The 14,927-nt window shown below is 42.7% G+C and overlaps 1 protein-coding gene across 11 annotated transcripts in view; it reads right to left on the bottom strand.

Annotated features, from left to right (window-relative positions):
* Positions 1-14,927, bottom strand: part of DENND2B (DENN domain containing 2B) — a 152,854-nt gene that overhangs the window by 9,540 nt on the left and 128,387 nt on the right. For all 11 annotated transcript variants that reach the window (XM_085063170.1, XM_085063172.1, XM_085063174.1 and 8 more), the window contains one exon: positions 12,425-12,573. In XM_085063170.1, coding sequence (XP_084919296.1) covers positions 12,425-12,573 — 149 coding nt within the window. The remainder of the gene's footprint in view (positions 1-12,424; positions 12,574-14,927) is intronic.

Genomic DNA, 14,927 nt, shown 5'->3' with positions numbered 1-14,927 from the left:
GACTGTGACAACTTTTCAAGATGAAATAGTCTGGTTTTGCAGAGGACTCTGTAAAGGACTCTGGGGAAAGGCTACAAGCCAAGGACTCAGCCCATCTCCCCTCCAACACACACAGGCTGCAGAAGTGGAAAGGACAACTCAGAAAACTTGAGAATCATAAAAGTAAAGGGAAAATGGAAGTAAAAACTGTGGCAGACTAATACATTTGGTGGAGATGGAGTGGAGGAAGCAGTGCTGTTGCTGTGCTGGCAGTAATTTGGAACAGAACTGTGCCATGCTGGGTACACCGCACACCAAGGCTCTGAAAAAATTAAGGTGTCTCTGGGTGTATAAGAATAAATAAGAGAATCATTATTAATCAGTCTGCTAAGACTAAGTAATAGCACCAGGGACAAGACATAAATGAAAACTTTTAAGTATCAGAAGTGATAGTCTCCAAACTCCAGCTGTCTGCAATGAGCTCCTGCAGCATTCCTGCAGGTCAGCTTTGGAAGCAAGCCCTTGAGGATGCCTGGCCTGTCAGAAGAGCTGGCTGACAATGGGGACATGTTACTGCTTTCTCCCTGCTCCCCAGTGTGGGTGCTCAGCTCCCAGACTCCCTTGATCCCCAGATGTTCTTCCCCTGAGGTCCCCTGGGCCCCCAGATCAATGGTTTGTCCTTCATTCCTGGGGTTTTGTGCTGCGAGAATACATTTTTCATTAACCCAGATACCACCAACTACTCACCAAAAAGGGAAGAGAAGAATAAAATAAGAATTCAAGAATTCATTTGCTATAATGGTGCACAATGTCTCCAGTTTTCCTGCCAGTATAAAACTATCAGACATGACACTGTCTCTTCCTATGTAAAATTATTGCTGTTTCTCTGTTAGCACTTCTAGGACATTTAAAAGGGAAAAAAAAATCTTCAATTCCTGTCTTTTGACTCAAATCAAAGAAATTATATGGTTTTGCAGCTTTTTTAACAAAAATATCTACCCCATAAGGCCCGCAATTCCTGATGGCTGCGGAATATCTCCCTATTTGTAAGATTGCTTGCATTTGTAAGGCACTATTTTCACATGATCTGGATTCAAAATTTAACTTGTTTTCACTGATGTTTTTGAGTTTGTATGTCTGCCTCTGGATAACTATTTTGTTTTCCAATTTAAAGTGAAGTTATATAGAATCATAAAGTAATTCAGATAGGAAGAAACCTCAGGAGATCAACTGCTTCAATTCCCCCTTGCTTTACATCAGATCAGTTTCTTTCCAAAACTAAATGAGCTTATTTTTTTATATTAAATATCTTTGCTGCACCTTTTTGTGAAAGGGCAGCATCCCTTGGCAAGGACTTGAAGGCTGGTAGGAGGGTGTGCCAAGGACCCCTAGCAGTGATGTCTAAACTCACTCTGATGGCTATGTTAGAAGCCATCTTAAAATAATTTTTTTTGTGCATACTAGAAAGAGACTTATTTAGCTGCTGATTTCTTCAGAATAAATTGTTAGCACTAAGCAGGACCTCCCTTTGTAGCCCAGGGCTATACTGAGGAATGAAGGCTTCTCTGGGTGAAAGAGATCATGCTCCTGCAGGGAGCCTGAGGGAAGGAAGGTAGGGAAGAGGCTGAATTAAATGCAAAGAGGTAAAAATAAGGTGTGTGAGGCAGAACCAGGAGGGGAGGGAGACAAAATGAGCCTGATGAGCAGGTAAAAAGGAAACTGAGGGCAAAGAGGCCAGGATGTAAAATTAAGGGACAATACAGTGACTAGCTGGGCTGAACAATGCAAGGACCAGGGAAAACTATTTAATATGAACATGGTTAAAGCTCTGTCACACACATGCAGCCAAATTTTTAGATTCCAAGGTGAAACTTGTTCCTCCCTGTTGCTATAAGCAGATGGAAGGACATGAGCCTGTCTGATGCCAATTGCCCCTCCTCTGTCAGGACCAGAGGTTCTAAGAGGGGCTGCAGCTGCAGGAGGGAAGGTCACAGCTGAAGGTGACAGAAGCTCAAAGCTCACTGGTGGCACAGAAGGAAATAAAATATAACCAGTGCTCTGCACTTCAGCCACTCCTGCTCTGCTTCCCCCTTGCCCCACTCTGCACAGCTGCTGCTAAGCAGACAGACACAAAACCACAGTTTTATCAGGAATAATTCTCAAACTGAAAAGTTGCCTTCACAACAGATACAACCTGTACATAAGAGGCAGGAGATTATGACCAAACCAAACACCAGAATTTGGGCTTAACATACTGTTGTTTGACCCAAATTAATTGTAATCCAGTTAATTATCTGAGCACTACTAAAAAAAATATTTCCAATGATTACAGAGCGACAGGAGTTACAGTCAGTTCATGCCTTGCCTCACCAATTAAAATAAAGCATGAAGGGACAGGCAAATTACTGTTTTAGGCTTTGATTCAACACAGTATTTCAGCACAAGTTTCAGCTTTAATTTACTTTCATTGTGCTGAAATACTTTGCTGAAATGAAGCCTCAAAGACCATTTTTTCCCCACTTCTATTTTAATCAAACCAGCCCCCAAGACACGATAGCACCTTCTGAACCACGAGTTCCCTGACTGCTGTGGGAGAGGCTGCTGCAAAATCAGTCTCTCATCAGCAAGGCATGTTGAAGCTTTGGAAATTTGAATAGTTTTTTACTTTTCTAGAAGCCCTTTAGGGGTTGGGCAAACTACAGAGATTCCTTCAAGCCTTTCTAAGGTGGTTTGGAACCAGAGACTGTAATTTTTGAAGCTAATAAATATTGTAGCTTCATTTTAGTGTATTATTAATACATTTTTTAATTTTAAGAACATAATTTATTTTTAAAGTCAAATAATTAGATTTTAACGTCCTGGATTGAGAACTCCCTGTGGCAGAATCCTTCTGTAAAGGGTCCAACACTGTGTAGTGGTACACAGGCAGAAGGACTCCTCTACTGCTGCCAAGGCACTTCTCCTCACCTGACCTTCAGGTGAATCTGTGAGAATCTGCGTGGCTGCAGGAAGTTTAGGATGGAGTGGTTGCATAAGTGACTTAAAAGAGAGTTCTGAAGTTGCTGAATTCCCTGTTAATAAATCTGATTTCTCTAGAATAATCAATAAGATATGGACAATTGCATGAATTTAGGCTGTAAAAGCCAGAGTAATATTTTGCATTGGGATTTATTTTATACAGCAAACAATAAGAGGTGAATCAAGAGTCATGACTTGAGGTCTTTAGTAGTTGGCCTGAAGTATGCAGCTAATATTGTACCTCTGATCAATACCTGATATCCTCCTTTTCAGGAAACACAGACAAATCTGTGTGTGCATATTTTAGGTTACTTTTTCTCTTGATGTCACAAAAGACCTGCCAATAGAAAGTTCTGCTCTTATTTTGTCTGAACAAAAAAAGGAATTCTCCAGTGTAAATGTGATGATGGATGAGAACACTTCTAATTCACGTGAGGATCATGGTGAGCCAGTTCTGAACATTTTACAGCTTAATCTTTATACACACTGCAACAAATACTGCTATGGTCAATCTCTAGAACTGGGTAAAGAGCTCCCTAAAGCACAAAGAGATCTCCCCTGTCTATTATGGGCTGAAACATCTATTACCCACACTTAACATATATTAACATGTATTACCAGCTGTGAGATAACTACCCAGTCCAGAAGCAGGGGAAAATCCCTCACTCTGCACAGGAGCCTGACAAAGGAATACATTACTCAACAAGTGAACACTTCCCAGGGTGGGTGATTGCTCTGCCAACCCAGCAGCACTGCTATGGCACCTTGTGCCCTCAGCCTCCAGGGTCCATCCACTCCTCCCAGGCCAAGTTCCCACCTGGCAAGCAGCAGCCTGGTGCAGAAGTAAGAACCAAACTATGTTTTTCCAGGGGCAGAGTCCAACCACAGTGGCTCCCCTAATTTGAATGCTGACACGTTTGCTGCAAGTGACCTTTGTGATATCTCATGGAATGCAAACAAGTGATAACACTGGCAAGGAGAGGGGGGCACTGCGACTGAGGAGGAAATGCATACTTTCCACATCACATCAGCCCAATTATCAGTTATTGTCCTTTGCAAAATCTTTTAATTATGCTTACAGCTCAAAGAGTGTAGCTGCTTAACCCTCACACCACTCACAGGGCAGTTTTGCCTCATGAAAATGAGCTGAACCCAAACCCAAGCCTTCTTTTACAAGAAACAAGTCACACTTCAGGTTTTATCTAGTGCTTCCTACAGGGCAACATGAGAACAGCCAAGCCTGTAAAAGTCTCATAAAGGAATCCCAGTATGTCCTCACCTGTCTGACAAAAGCAGTGCTGCAGCTCCTTATCACTGGGGCACCAGTGATGCACCTACTTTTGGGACAGGCTCCAGTGACTATTGAAAATGAGTTATAGAGAACATAGGCAGCAATTCCTTTGTGCTATTGATGATTCCTGGCAGGAGACTTTTTGTGATGAACCAAGGGTTACAATCCTGTTTCTGGAACTGTTTTCTCTGACTTGCATTCATGGAGCCATGGTTTACCATGCTGCAATGTCAACAAGCACAGTTCACAGAGCAGACTTGCCCAACATTTTGCATCATCATCTGTGTTCCTTTTCTGGTCCCTCCTTCTCATATTTGACAGAAAACTGAGTGGGCAACATCTTCATTGGTAAACTCTTCTCTGGCCACATCCCCTTCAGCTTACATGCAACATCCTCTCCTGTTTTGTGCTGTTTTACCCTACCAGCATGAATCCATCATTGACACTGACTGAACATGTTCCCACAGCTAAACAAAGGTGGACTTCACGAAAGATGATGGTGAAAGATAGGAGAAATTCCTATTTTAAAGCCACTGAATTTTTCAGTCACCTAAAGTAATTCAGATTTTCAATGCCTGGCAATTAAACAACTCATTAGGAGATACTATGAAAGAAGAGATAAGAGCAGGTTCATTCTGACTATGCAGGAGGCTTTCTTTTTGGTTTTCATCCAAATTTTGCAAAAATTTCCAGAAGTTACCATAACTTGCCACATTTTACTTCAGTAAGAGCTGTGTTTTCAGAACCAGCCCCCACCATTTGGGAACACCTGAGTGACAGTCAGTGTGAGGTCCCATAGATAACCTGCAAAGCAAACCCTGGCTCATGCAAAGATGATCAAGGTTGCAGCCCATGGAGCTGAGAGCTGCAGAGCAGAGAAGACACTATCAGGAGAGCTCTGTCTCTCTCTCTCACACACACACAGAGTAGCTTTGAAGTAGTTAATTTAAAAGAAAGCAGAGAACAGTTGATTAAAGGGAATGTGGTGTTAATAAAGACATTATTTTTTGCTCCTGTAATACTTGTGTGTAAGTGAGGCACTTGAAAGCCCCTGGAGAAAGAGACATGCAAAATGCCCTATAGAATGAGGACTTGTCTTTTCAAGAAAATAGGATTTGGGGGAAAAGTCATTGCTTTGACACATCAGCTAGCTGTTCAAGCTTTGTCAGGTGGTAGAAAGAAAAAACAAACCCAACTTTTCAAAGTATAAAGTTATCCTTTGTATCGACAGAGTTATCAAATCCCTTTCCTGCAGAACAATTTGTTAGGATTAATAACAAAAGTGGTCTTGGCCCAGGTGCTCCAGAGGAGCATTAACTCCTTGTTCTTTCCACACTGGGACCTTGGCTTCCACCAGTCCTTGCTGACACGGGTGGTTTCACATTCCCAGGCCATCCCTGCACTATTAACAGCAGGACAGCTGTAAAGCAGGATGAAGTATTTTTCCTAGGTAGTAACAAGGGGGAGAGGAACAATCTCTCCCTAATCCTTCTTATTTAAAAGCTGAAAAGGGGGAATCTGTCTAAATCCTCTTGCAAGGAGTTGAAGTCAAGTTGGGAAGATGTTGCAACTTACTGCTATGTTGTGCCAATAAGCAATCCAGAAGGAATTACCGAACAACATGGTTGTCTTCTTAGCCCATTTCCTTTCATGGGGAAGGGAGAGAGAATTTTTTTGCACAAATTATAAGTGGAAAAATTATGTTTTCCCACTATAGAGCATTGGCCAAAGACTGGAGTGACATAAATAAATACCACAGGAAAGTAGGGGAGGAGGGAAGGAAGAAAAGGAAAATTATACAAGCTCTACCCTTCTTGGGATATAACGTATTAAAAATGCCATTGGAGTTTACTGCACATTAAAAATGTCACTATTAGACTGTTTTCTCTGGGACTTTGGAATATTAAACAAACCAGAGACTTAGAATGTTCATTTTGTTTCTTGGGCTGTCTCTTTTGCCTGACACACATTTTCCTACTGTCCATGCACAGCTGCTCTGTTGGCATCAGCCATCACACAATCTAGTTGCTGGAGAAAGTAATTCAAGTGGTACAAAACGTAAGTACCCCTTTAGAAGAGGGAGTAAAGTACAGAATTTCTCTTAAGAACCTTAGGAGACAGCTCTGCTAGCCCACTCAGCAGGGGCTGATCTGGCTCTCACTGGAGGAAACAGAAACTTTCTGGTTACTTACATGAGAAACGGGTGTTTTTGTTGTAGAATAAATTCTGTCCACTAGGCACGATTGCACATTGGATAATTATACAAGGGCTCATTCCTTCCACTGCAGAAATTAGTGAAAGAAATTCTCCAGCTTATCTTCAGCATATCAGAGCAGACAACCACAACAATCCTGGCAGTATTAAGAAAGGTCTTCAACTTCTTTGGATAAAAATAAACCAGAAGAAATATCTGCCATCCATACTTCTCCTGGGTTTAGACAGAAGATCTGTGAGCTATTACACATTCCACAGGTGCAGTAGTTTGCATCTCCAAACATCTCCGCCTTCAATTCACAGTTGATAATTAAAAAACTACCATGACCCGGTAAGCCTGTGCTCAGAAATGGTACAAACCAGTAAAAGACTGGCAACAATAATTCTCCCTCACAGGCTGGTTTCTGCCATGTATTTGTTGTCAGATTTAGCTCACCTTTTTTATTTTGTGTAGGTTTTTGTGACAGGAGAAAGTAAAGGAAATCTTTATTGCTGGCCAAAGCTTATGTCTGTTTACCAAGCACACTTCTCTCTGTGCTGATACCCACTTTTTTACCTTTTAAACTGCAGGCTGGCAGACTTTACAAGTGTTACCAGATGACAGCTACTGGAAAGGAGCATTCCCAGGCAGCATGTGAAGCTGTTCAGACCTGTCATTACCATGAGTCATTTGTAAGAATTAAATCCTACTTTTGTTAATAAAAAAAGCACAATAAGGAGATAGGGAATGAGCTTGCACTTTACTAATCTGACCCAGAGTTTAGCTGCTCTTGCTTTTCCACTTGACCTTGATACAGGAGTGAGGAGCAATGATTTACTACTAAAACATTGCCACTTATCTCTTATTTAAATTTGCATCTTTTAACCTGAGCTACAAGACCATGCAATGATTTTAGCTGCCAGATGGAAGGATGTTTTTAGGGAGGCACCAAGAAATGGGGCTCAGACTACCTCTCAGCTCTTGCTGCCAGTTTCTAGCATGGCCCCAAAACAACCAATTCAAACCTGAGTAGCATCACCACTCCCTGAACATGCTGGGCATAACACAGACAGCCCTGAGCGTGTCTGTCCGTGAGAACAGGGAAATGCTGCTGTTTGTTCTGCAAGCCTTTGCCCTTGAATACAAGAACACACTGCTCCCCTTTTGCTCCACAGCTAACAGAGACATGCCTGCGGGATGACTTCCCCACTATTTACATATTTATGCTCTGTCCTGTATTAGTCAGTGTTTCTGTCTCCAGTCCATAACCTTTGGTCAGGTCTGGGATCTGCCTGCACTTTCTACAGTTGTGCTGGAAGACAGATTCCTCCTGGCAGTTCAAAATACAGTGGGGAGGGGTAGGGAGGGTTTTTATCCTTAACCTCGTAGGTGCCCAGCTCCTGGGTGCAGCAGCACCTCTTGACTTCATGGGCCAAGTGCTACACAGGAGGATTTCAGGGGGCTGCAGCATCCCAGGTGACAGAGCACTGACAGGGCCATCTGCTTTGGGGACACTTTGCCAAAGGAGTAATTCCTGCTATAGCTGGGCAGGCTCAGCCTGCTGAGTGAGGGACAGCACAACACAGGGTAGGAGCAAACAAAGGAGCAGGAGTGAGCACTTCCTGAGCTGGCACTGCCACTTAGAGAAAAGCCTGGCCCACCTTCACCTCCCCAATTCATCCATATGGTTTAGAGCAATCCATTGCTGTAAATAGAGGGGTTTTATTCTCTGAGGCCCATGCTCCTGCTTCACTGAGAATTAGCTGAAATATCTCATATAAAACCAAAATTCACAACAATGAAAACGACTATGGGAGCCTTTCACAGCCCCAAAAGTTTTTGAAAGGCCACTGAGAGGAGTACTGTAAGATTTGGACCCATAGCAAAAAACAAGCCTCATCCAAACACTCCCACTGCCTGTGGCCAGGCTTGGACTGGACCCATATGTGAAACGTAAGCAAAATATCCTCAGAGTCCTTCACAATATAGTGGATTAGAGCAAGAGTGTTTTTTATTTATAAAAATGGGGTTATAACAAAAGGACATTGCTATGTCCAGGGCCTTGCTTTACCCCTCTCCAAACATTCAGGGCAAAAGGCAGAGAGACTGTGCTCACATGCATGGATACATCACCTCCTCAGCAAACACATCCACAAATTTGTTTCCCCAGCATAAAATTAAAACAAGCAGAGAAATATTTTTCTTCCAGTGTTTGCTTTCTATTTATTTTCTGTTGCTACCTTTGTGTCTGCAGCAACATCAATGTTCCTGAGCCCCAGGACCCACTGGGTTTGCATCTGCTGCCTTTCAAACCCCAGAGGATGGCACTAGAGCAGCTCTCCCTCTACAGCTGGCAGGCATGGGACTGTTGCAGAGTTGAGGCGAACAGGCAAAATGTTGGGATCATAAACAGAGGCTCCCAGTGGGATAGAGTATGTCCCATCCCAGCTCAGTTGTGCTTTCAGGAGATTTTTAAGGAATTGAAGCCTTAAGTTACTTCTTTAAGAGAGGTTGTATTATTTTTATTATTATTTTTTTTCCAAGTTTCTCTATTGTTATTTTTATTTCTCTGTTCTCTTCCTGACTGTTCACAGAAAGCAAAATTCTGAAAGGTCACTGGCAGATTCATGTTCATTTTTGAAGGTGAGCAAATAAATGCAGGGATTTATTCACCCAGTTTCAAGCAGAAAAAATACATAATCAACTTACTGGGGGAAAAAAGTGCCCAAGCCTAACTGCACATATCTAACCAGGGCAATCTCAGAGTCCTGTCATTCAGAACTTCACTGTTGTTTCCTCACTGCTTGGGAGCATCCCTTTCTGTGCTGAAAAACATTAACCTCTTCCTGCAAAGATCAAGGACTTTAAATTTGGGCACATTCTGGGCAGTATAAGAACCATAAACAACAACTTATTGAATGAATCTCTCTTCACTAGGCATGACTTTCCCAAACTCGTATAATGTGTGAAATCATTTATTGCTGGGAGGCTCGTTAAACAGGCAGCCACAAAAGTCCATTGCATTCTACTGTTTGAGGCCTAAACCTCAACATCATTTATTTCTAAGCTAGTTTTTGGGTACATACAGAAATGAAAACCTTGTAAAATCATTTTAATTTCCTGCTCTCGTTCTTTGGGCACAGGGTGGACTTGTAAGATATTTCATTCTTTTTTTTTTTCCACATTACTGGTAAACTCCATTTTCAGCCAGGATGCCCATAAACAAAGCTCATGTCAGACAAGGCAAAGGTTCCAAGACAGACAGTTGTTAGCTCAAAGCCAGAGTGTTTCATTTTAGACTTCATCCCCATTTAAACCATGAAAAGCTCCGTAAGTATTGAATTTAAATCCACTGTCACTTTCTCCAGGCTCTTGTCAAAGGACTTGTTATTAGTTTTTGTTTTACAGTACCTCCTAGATCCCCATGCTGAGAGGGACCACACTGCATGAAGCAAAGTCTTCATCTCAGAGCATTTGGGATCCCAGACAGACCAGACAAAAGATAAAGAGGAGGTGCTATGTTTCCAGCATGTGACACTCAGCAAGTCAGAGGGTTCAGAAGGATAGCTCAGGATTCACAAGTCTGAATCAGAACCTTATCTACCACATCAGATTTTGTCATCCTCTTATCAAACGAAACCAGGTTTATACGTATAATAAAGGGTACCCGTGAATACAGTATAGCATATGAACATAAGCTTTTCTTGTAAGAAAGGTTCTGTCCCTTCTTACAGGAGCAATCACAAAAGCTCCCAAGCGTCTCAGATCCATCTGAATCCTCTCTTTTCTCCTGTGCTAATGGCCCTTGTCCCATGGCCTGCTCTCACACAGGAACAACAGTTCACTGGAGAACAGTTTCTGCAGGAGAGTACAATGTTGGGATATGTGTTTGCCAAAATATGTGTTTATAATTTCTGTTCGTGTTGGTCCTGGTGCCCTATTTCTGTGCGCCAAAAGGGTGAGCAGCACACTGCCCATAAGCAGGACTCTCTTATTCCCTGCTCCAAGGCCTGTGGGACTAGGCAGCTATCAAGGGAATGGTAATTGCACAGGTGAGCCTGAACTGCCAGCCAGCATTGCAATGTGTGTAAAACCCTTGCTGTCTTGTGAAGTCCTGGGTTACCATAGGATCTCAGGTGCCAGCAACATGACTGTTTTCCATGCCAAGCTACCTTAAGCCTGTCAAAGTCGGTTTAATTGTTGATTTTCTCTGCACAGTGCCCAGAGCATTATGAGACATTGGCTAGGCCAGCTGTCCCAGGGAAACACTCCAAGGAATGGCTGCTGGCTGTCTCATCCCTCATGGCTGAGGATCTCTTCCACAGCAAGCCATCTCTGCAGGACTGTGCCCAGGCTCACAGAGCACTACAGAGGAGCAACTGGGAGCTCCAAAGCAGAGCAGCAGTTGGCAGCAGCACAGCAGAGCCCTCGCTTCTGCTGTACCATTTCTGTGAGTTTCCACTCAGATCACTGTGCCAATGGAAGGAATGCAGATCTGTGTCAATCTGAATTACAGTCAGACTGTGTGGGTGAAAGAGTGGTAAAACAGAAACAGACAGAATGAGGTAAGTAAACATACTGTAGGAAAAGTCAGAAGGAATGCACCAACAGTATTTTCTAAAGCTACCTGCCCCAACATTCATGGTGTGATTCATATATCTGCTAAAGTACTGCAGAAATCCTGGACTAGTTACACAATTCTCATCGTGGGTTTCTGTGAAGTTAAGTCATCCCAAATGGTCATTCAAACCAAGGATTACTGACAAGAGAAGGGATGAAATAAAATGTTTTTGTTGTTCTGAACACAAAAAAGACTGCTAAGGAAGTAACTTTATAACCTGAGAAGGGTCTGCCACTTTAAGAAATTCTCCCCTAAAGGTTGTAAAGCTTTTACTATGCAAAGTATTTTTGCTATTATATACGCTGGCGGCCACTAAGTGCAGCTATTATTTCTGGCGGTCATTCAGAGGAGGTCGGGACTGATAAAGTGTTTAACAGAGTTTGTTTGGGTAGATCCATCTGTGTTTTTAACCTCCCATACAGTCTCTGGTGTCCTTTTAAAAGATGCTGGATGTCCCTGAGTCTAATAAATTACAGGCTTTATTTTTATTTGCCATTTTGTGTTATTTATCATGCCACAGCACAGAATGTCTTCTTTACATTGCCCATACTTTTCTGTATTGATTACACAAGCATATAAAAAATAGGATTTTTCTTTGTTGTGGGGCAGGGGTGCAGCTTACTCAGAGCTCCCATTTCCTTGGGAAAGGCCATGTGGAGTTGTGGCCTGTTGCTCTCACTCCTTGGGGTGAGTTCATGCCTCAGAGGAACCAAGAGGGGAGATTGCAGTCAAAGGGCAGGGAAGCAAAAGGTGTGTTGAAAGGTTGTAGCAAGGAGCCCAAGATGGAGCTTCCAAAAGGAAATGTTTTCAGGTCATGTGAGCACCAGGAAGAACATCCTAAATAGTTGAGAGGGACCGTGATAGCAGTTTAACACTCCCACTGGATGGGTTTGGTAGGGCAGGAGTTGAAACATAGCCTCAGCATAAACTGTCTGTACTGCATGGAGCAAACCAGGAGAGCTCTCAGCACCCCACTTTCCCTGCCTGGCTGCACTGCATGAGCACAAGGTCAAGCACCTCAGTGACAACTGCTACTCTTTATGAGCACTCCGTGTCCCAAACCTGAAAAGAAACATTGCTGGGACTACATTTCTTCAAAGTGCTGTGCAAACAGATGCTGACTGTGAAGCAGGTGAGACTTTGTATCACCATTTTACGGACGGGAAAGTAAGACAGAACACCCATGGAAGCAAAGGACACTTAAATCCTAATTGTGAGAGGATCCTCACATCTGAAAACCATTCTGTGCATTTCATAAAGCCTTTTGTATCCAGAGATAGCACTGTCCTGGATGTGTGGTTCAGGTCCCTCCACCACTTACCTGAGCTTGTCTGCTACAAAAATGACGCGGCGCTCCAGCAGGAGAGAGGCGAAGATGCGGATGATCTGCCGCACGCTGAGGCACTTGAAAAGGCATTCAAAGTCCACGTGCTCCAGGCGGGAGTCCATGGGCCTCCGCAGCTCAATGACCTGGACACACCCAACACACAGCAGTCAGCACAGCTGGGCAAGGCTGGCAGTGCCAGGGTGCCTGGAAGCTCAGCCTGGCTCTCCAGCACTGCCCCATGCCAGCCTGGTGAGGCACACAGAATGAACAGCCCCATGTGCAACTGAGGCTGCAGGCACAGCACTCCAGAAAAACGGGTTATAGCACAATTCTGCCCAGAATACAGCTGTGTGCACTGTCGGCTGTCATTTCCAAGGGAAGCATCATCCTCCCTTCCAAACATTCTCTCCGAGATGTAAAGCTCGGCTGAGTCAAGAGTATGAAGCAAGTAGCAAGCAAACATTGGAGCTGGAAGCTTACAGGGTTAAAACAGTCATAAAGACGAGGTAAATTTGGTTCTAAGCTTGGCTAACAATTAATGTTATCATCTAGATAAGGGCCTGGGTCTCAACTAAAAGACCAGGATGACTTAAAACCCAATTTACTTCATTTCCACTCCTCTGTGATGTGAAATTCACTAGATAATGTCTAAAACCTTTCTCTTTCCATATAAAGATACGTACATACATATATATATATACTTAACTGGGGAGTCAGGATAAGGTCTTAGATGGTGAGTTGTGACATCCCTTTATAGTCTAATTTTCATACTTCATCCATGACCTCACGCCCTCTCCTTCCTTTTCTCAAATGCCTTTTCCTTGATTCCTTTATTATATCTTCCTTTTACTCTGCAAGTGACATGCTCAGATGTAGAACTTGAAGGGAGAGGACAGAAAAAAGAAGAGGGAAAAATAATGTGAAGAAGAGAGTAACAGAAGGAGAAAAATATGAAGCACAAGACAGCAAATGATGGACTATTGAGGAATTTGAGGAAATAGAAGGGAAAGGGAAAAAGTTGGCCAACTGGAAGCTGTGTTGAAATGTCTGAATATATATTAACAGACACATATATACATCTTCTTCTTTCCATGTGTCCAAAACTCACCATCACTTTATTGCTTTAGACCACTCCTGTGTTTTCATGCACATGACACCACATTTCATAAGCAGACTGGATCAGTTTAAAATGGAGTAGCCCTTACAAAATTCCTCACAAACACTGTTAAAAGGATATGCTCAAGATCACAGGATACTGTAAATAAAGTTCATATCGGTTTAGTTGTGATGTTGTTTGTGATCAGTAACACACAACTGTAAAAAGAAAGCCACTCTTAGAACAGTATCTGTGCATAGATTTGATTTTTTGAAGCCTGAAATACAGGAACATTATGATGAATAGACACCCATCACTCAGCTGTTGCCCCAAACAGCAGTAAGAAGCAAATTGTGGAGTGAGAGTACACCAGGAATGCCTTCCCAGAAAGGGTGCCTAACTCTTCCTCACCATCAGCAAAGGTGCCCACTTCCATTCCTTAGCACTGGGATTGCAAGCTCAAGTCAAGTGTATGTGCCAAATCATGAGGAGCTAATTCTACTGCAAACCTTCCAACACAAACATCTTGCTGCAGGGTAGGATGCACTGCAAGTTACGGCAGCTTTTACAAATACCAGGGATGTTTTCTGCTGCCTGGCAAAGCCTGCTGCTTCAGTCTGCTCATCACAAAGAAATATACTGTCTGCTTCCCAATTAATCATCATCTTTGTTTAGGCAAGAGGAGCCACAATGGAAGGACAAGATTCTGTTCCTAATTAAGCCAGTGCATTCCATTTAAATAACGAGTTTGTACTAGCACAACAGAGAGCAAAGCTCAGCCAGAAGAGAGTTGTTTGTTTGTTGGAATTATCTCAATGTTTTTCTCTGGCAGAGTTCAGAAGCTTGAGCAGAGGATAGAGAAGTTGCAGATCCATGGTTCCCAGATACATTTACACAGAAAAAGCATTGTCAGGTCTTTCCCCTGTTATGCCAATCACCCTTTCAGACTCTCCAGATGAAAATGGTGGTGACTTTGAAACACCTTGCAAGTCACTAATACAAGGAACCTTTACATTTCATACCAGCTTATGCCATACATTACAGCCCCACTCCATTGAAGTCAGTGGCCTTGCACTTAGAGAAAATATGATTCAATGCAAAAATAACAAAGGCACTGTAAAACTAACCCTAAGGAGTATAAAATAACCTTAAAGAGGAGGGGTGTTTTTCCTGCTTTCACTAACTGGGACAAATTCTATTTCTGTCTTCAGTAATGTATCCCCTGTATATGTTTGTCCATCTGAGTGGATTCATAGACAAGGGCATGCAGAGAACAGAATTTGAAATGGTGAATGGCTGTCTAGCCCCAGGCTGCAAAAGCCTTTTAATCAATACTGCCATTTTCCAGTAAGGCATATGTTGTCTAATGCTAGGCTTCTATCTACTTGAGTCAGGAATAAA

This window comes from Lichenostomus cassidix, chromosome 5 (genome assembly GCF_008360975.1).
Source record: "Lichenostomus cassidix isolate B80296 chromosome 5, HeHo_3.0, whole genome shotgun sequence".
Lineage (NCBI taxonomy): Eukaryota > Metazoa > Chordata > Aves > Passeriformes > Meliphagidae > Lichenostomus > Lichenostomus cassidix.
Note: the sequence above shows the minus strand (reverse complement) of the source record. Positions and strands in the feature narration are given on the sequence as shown.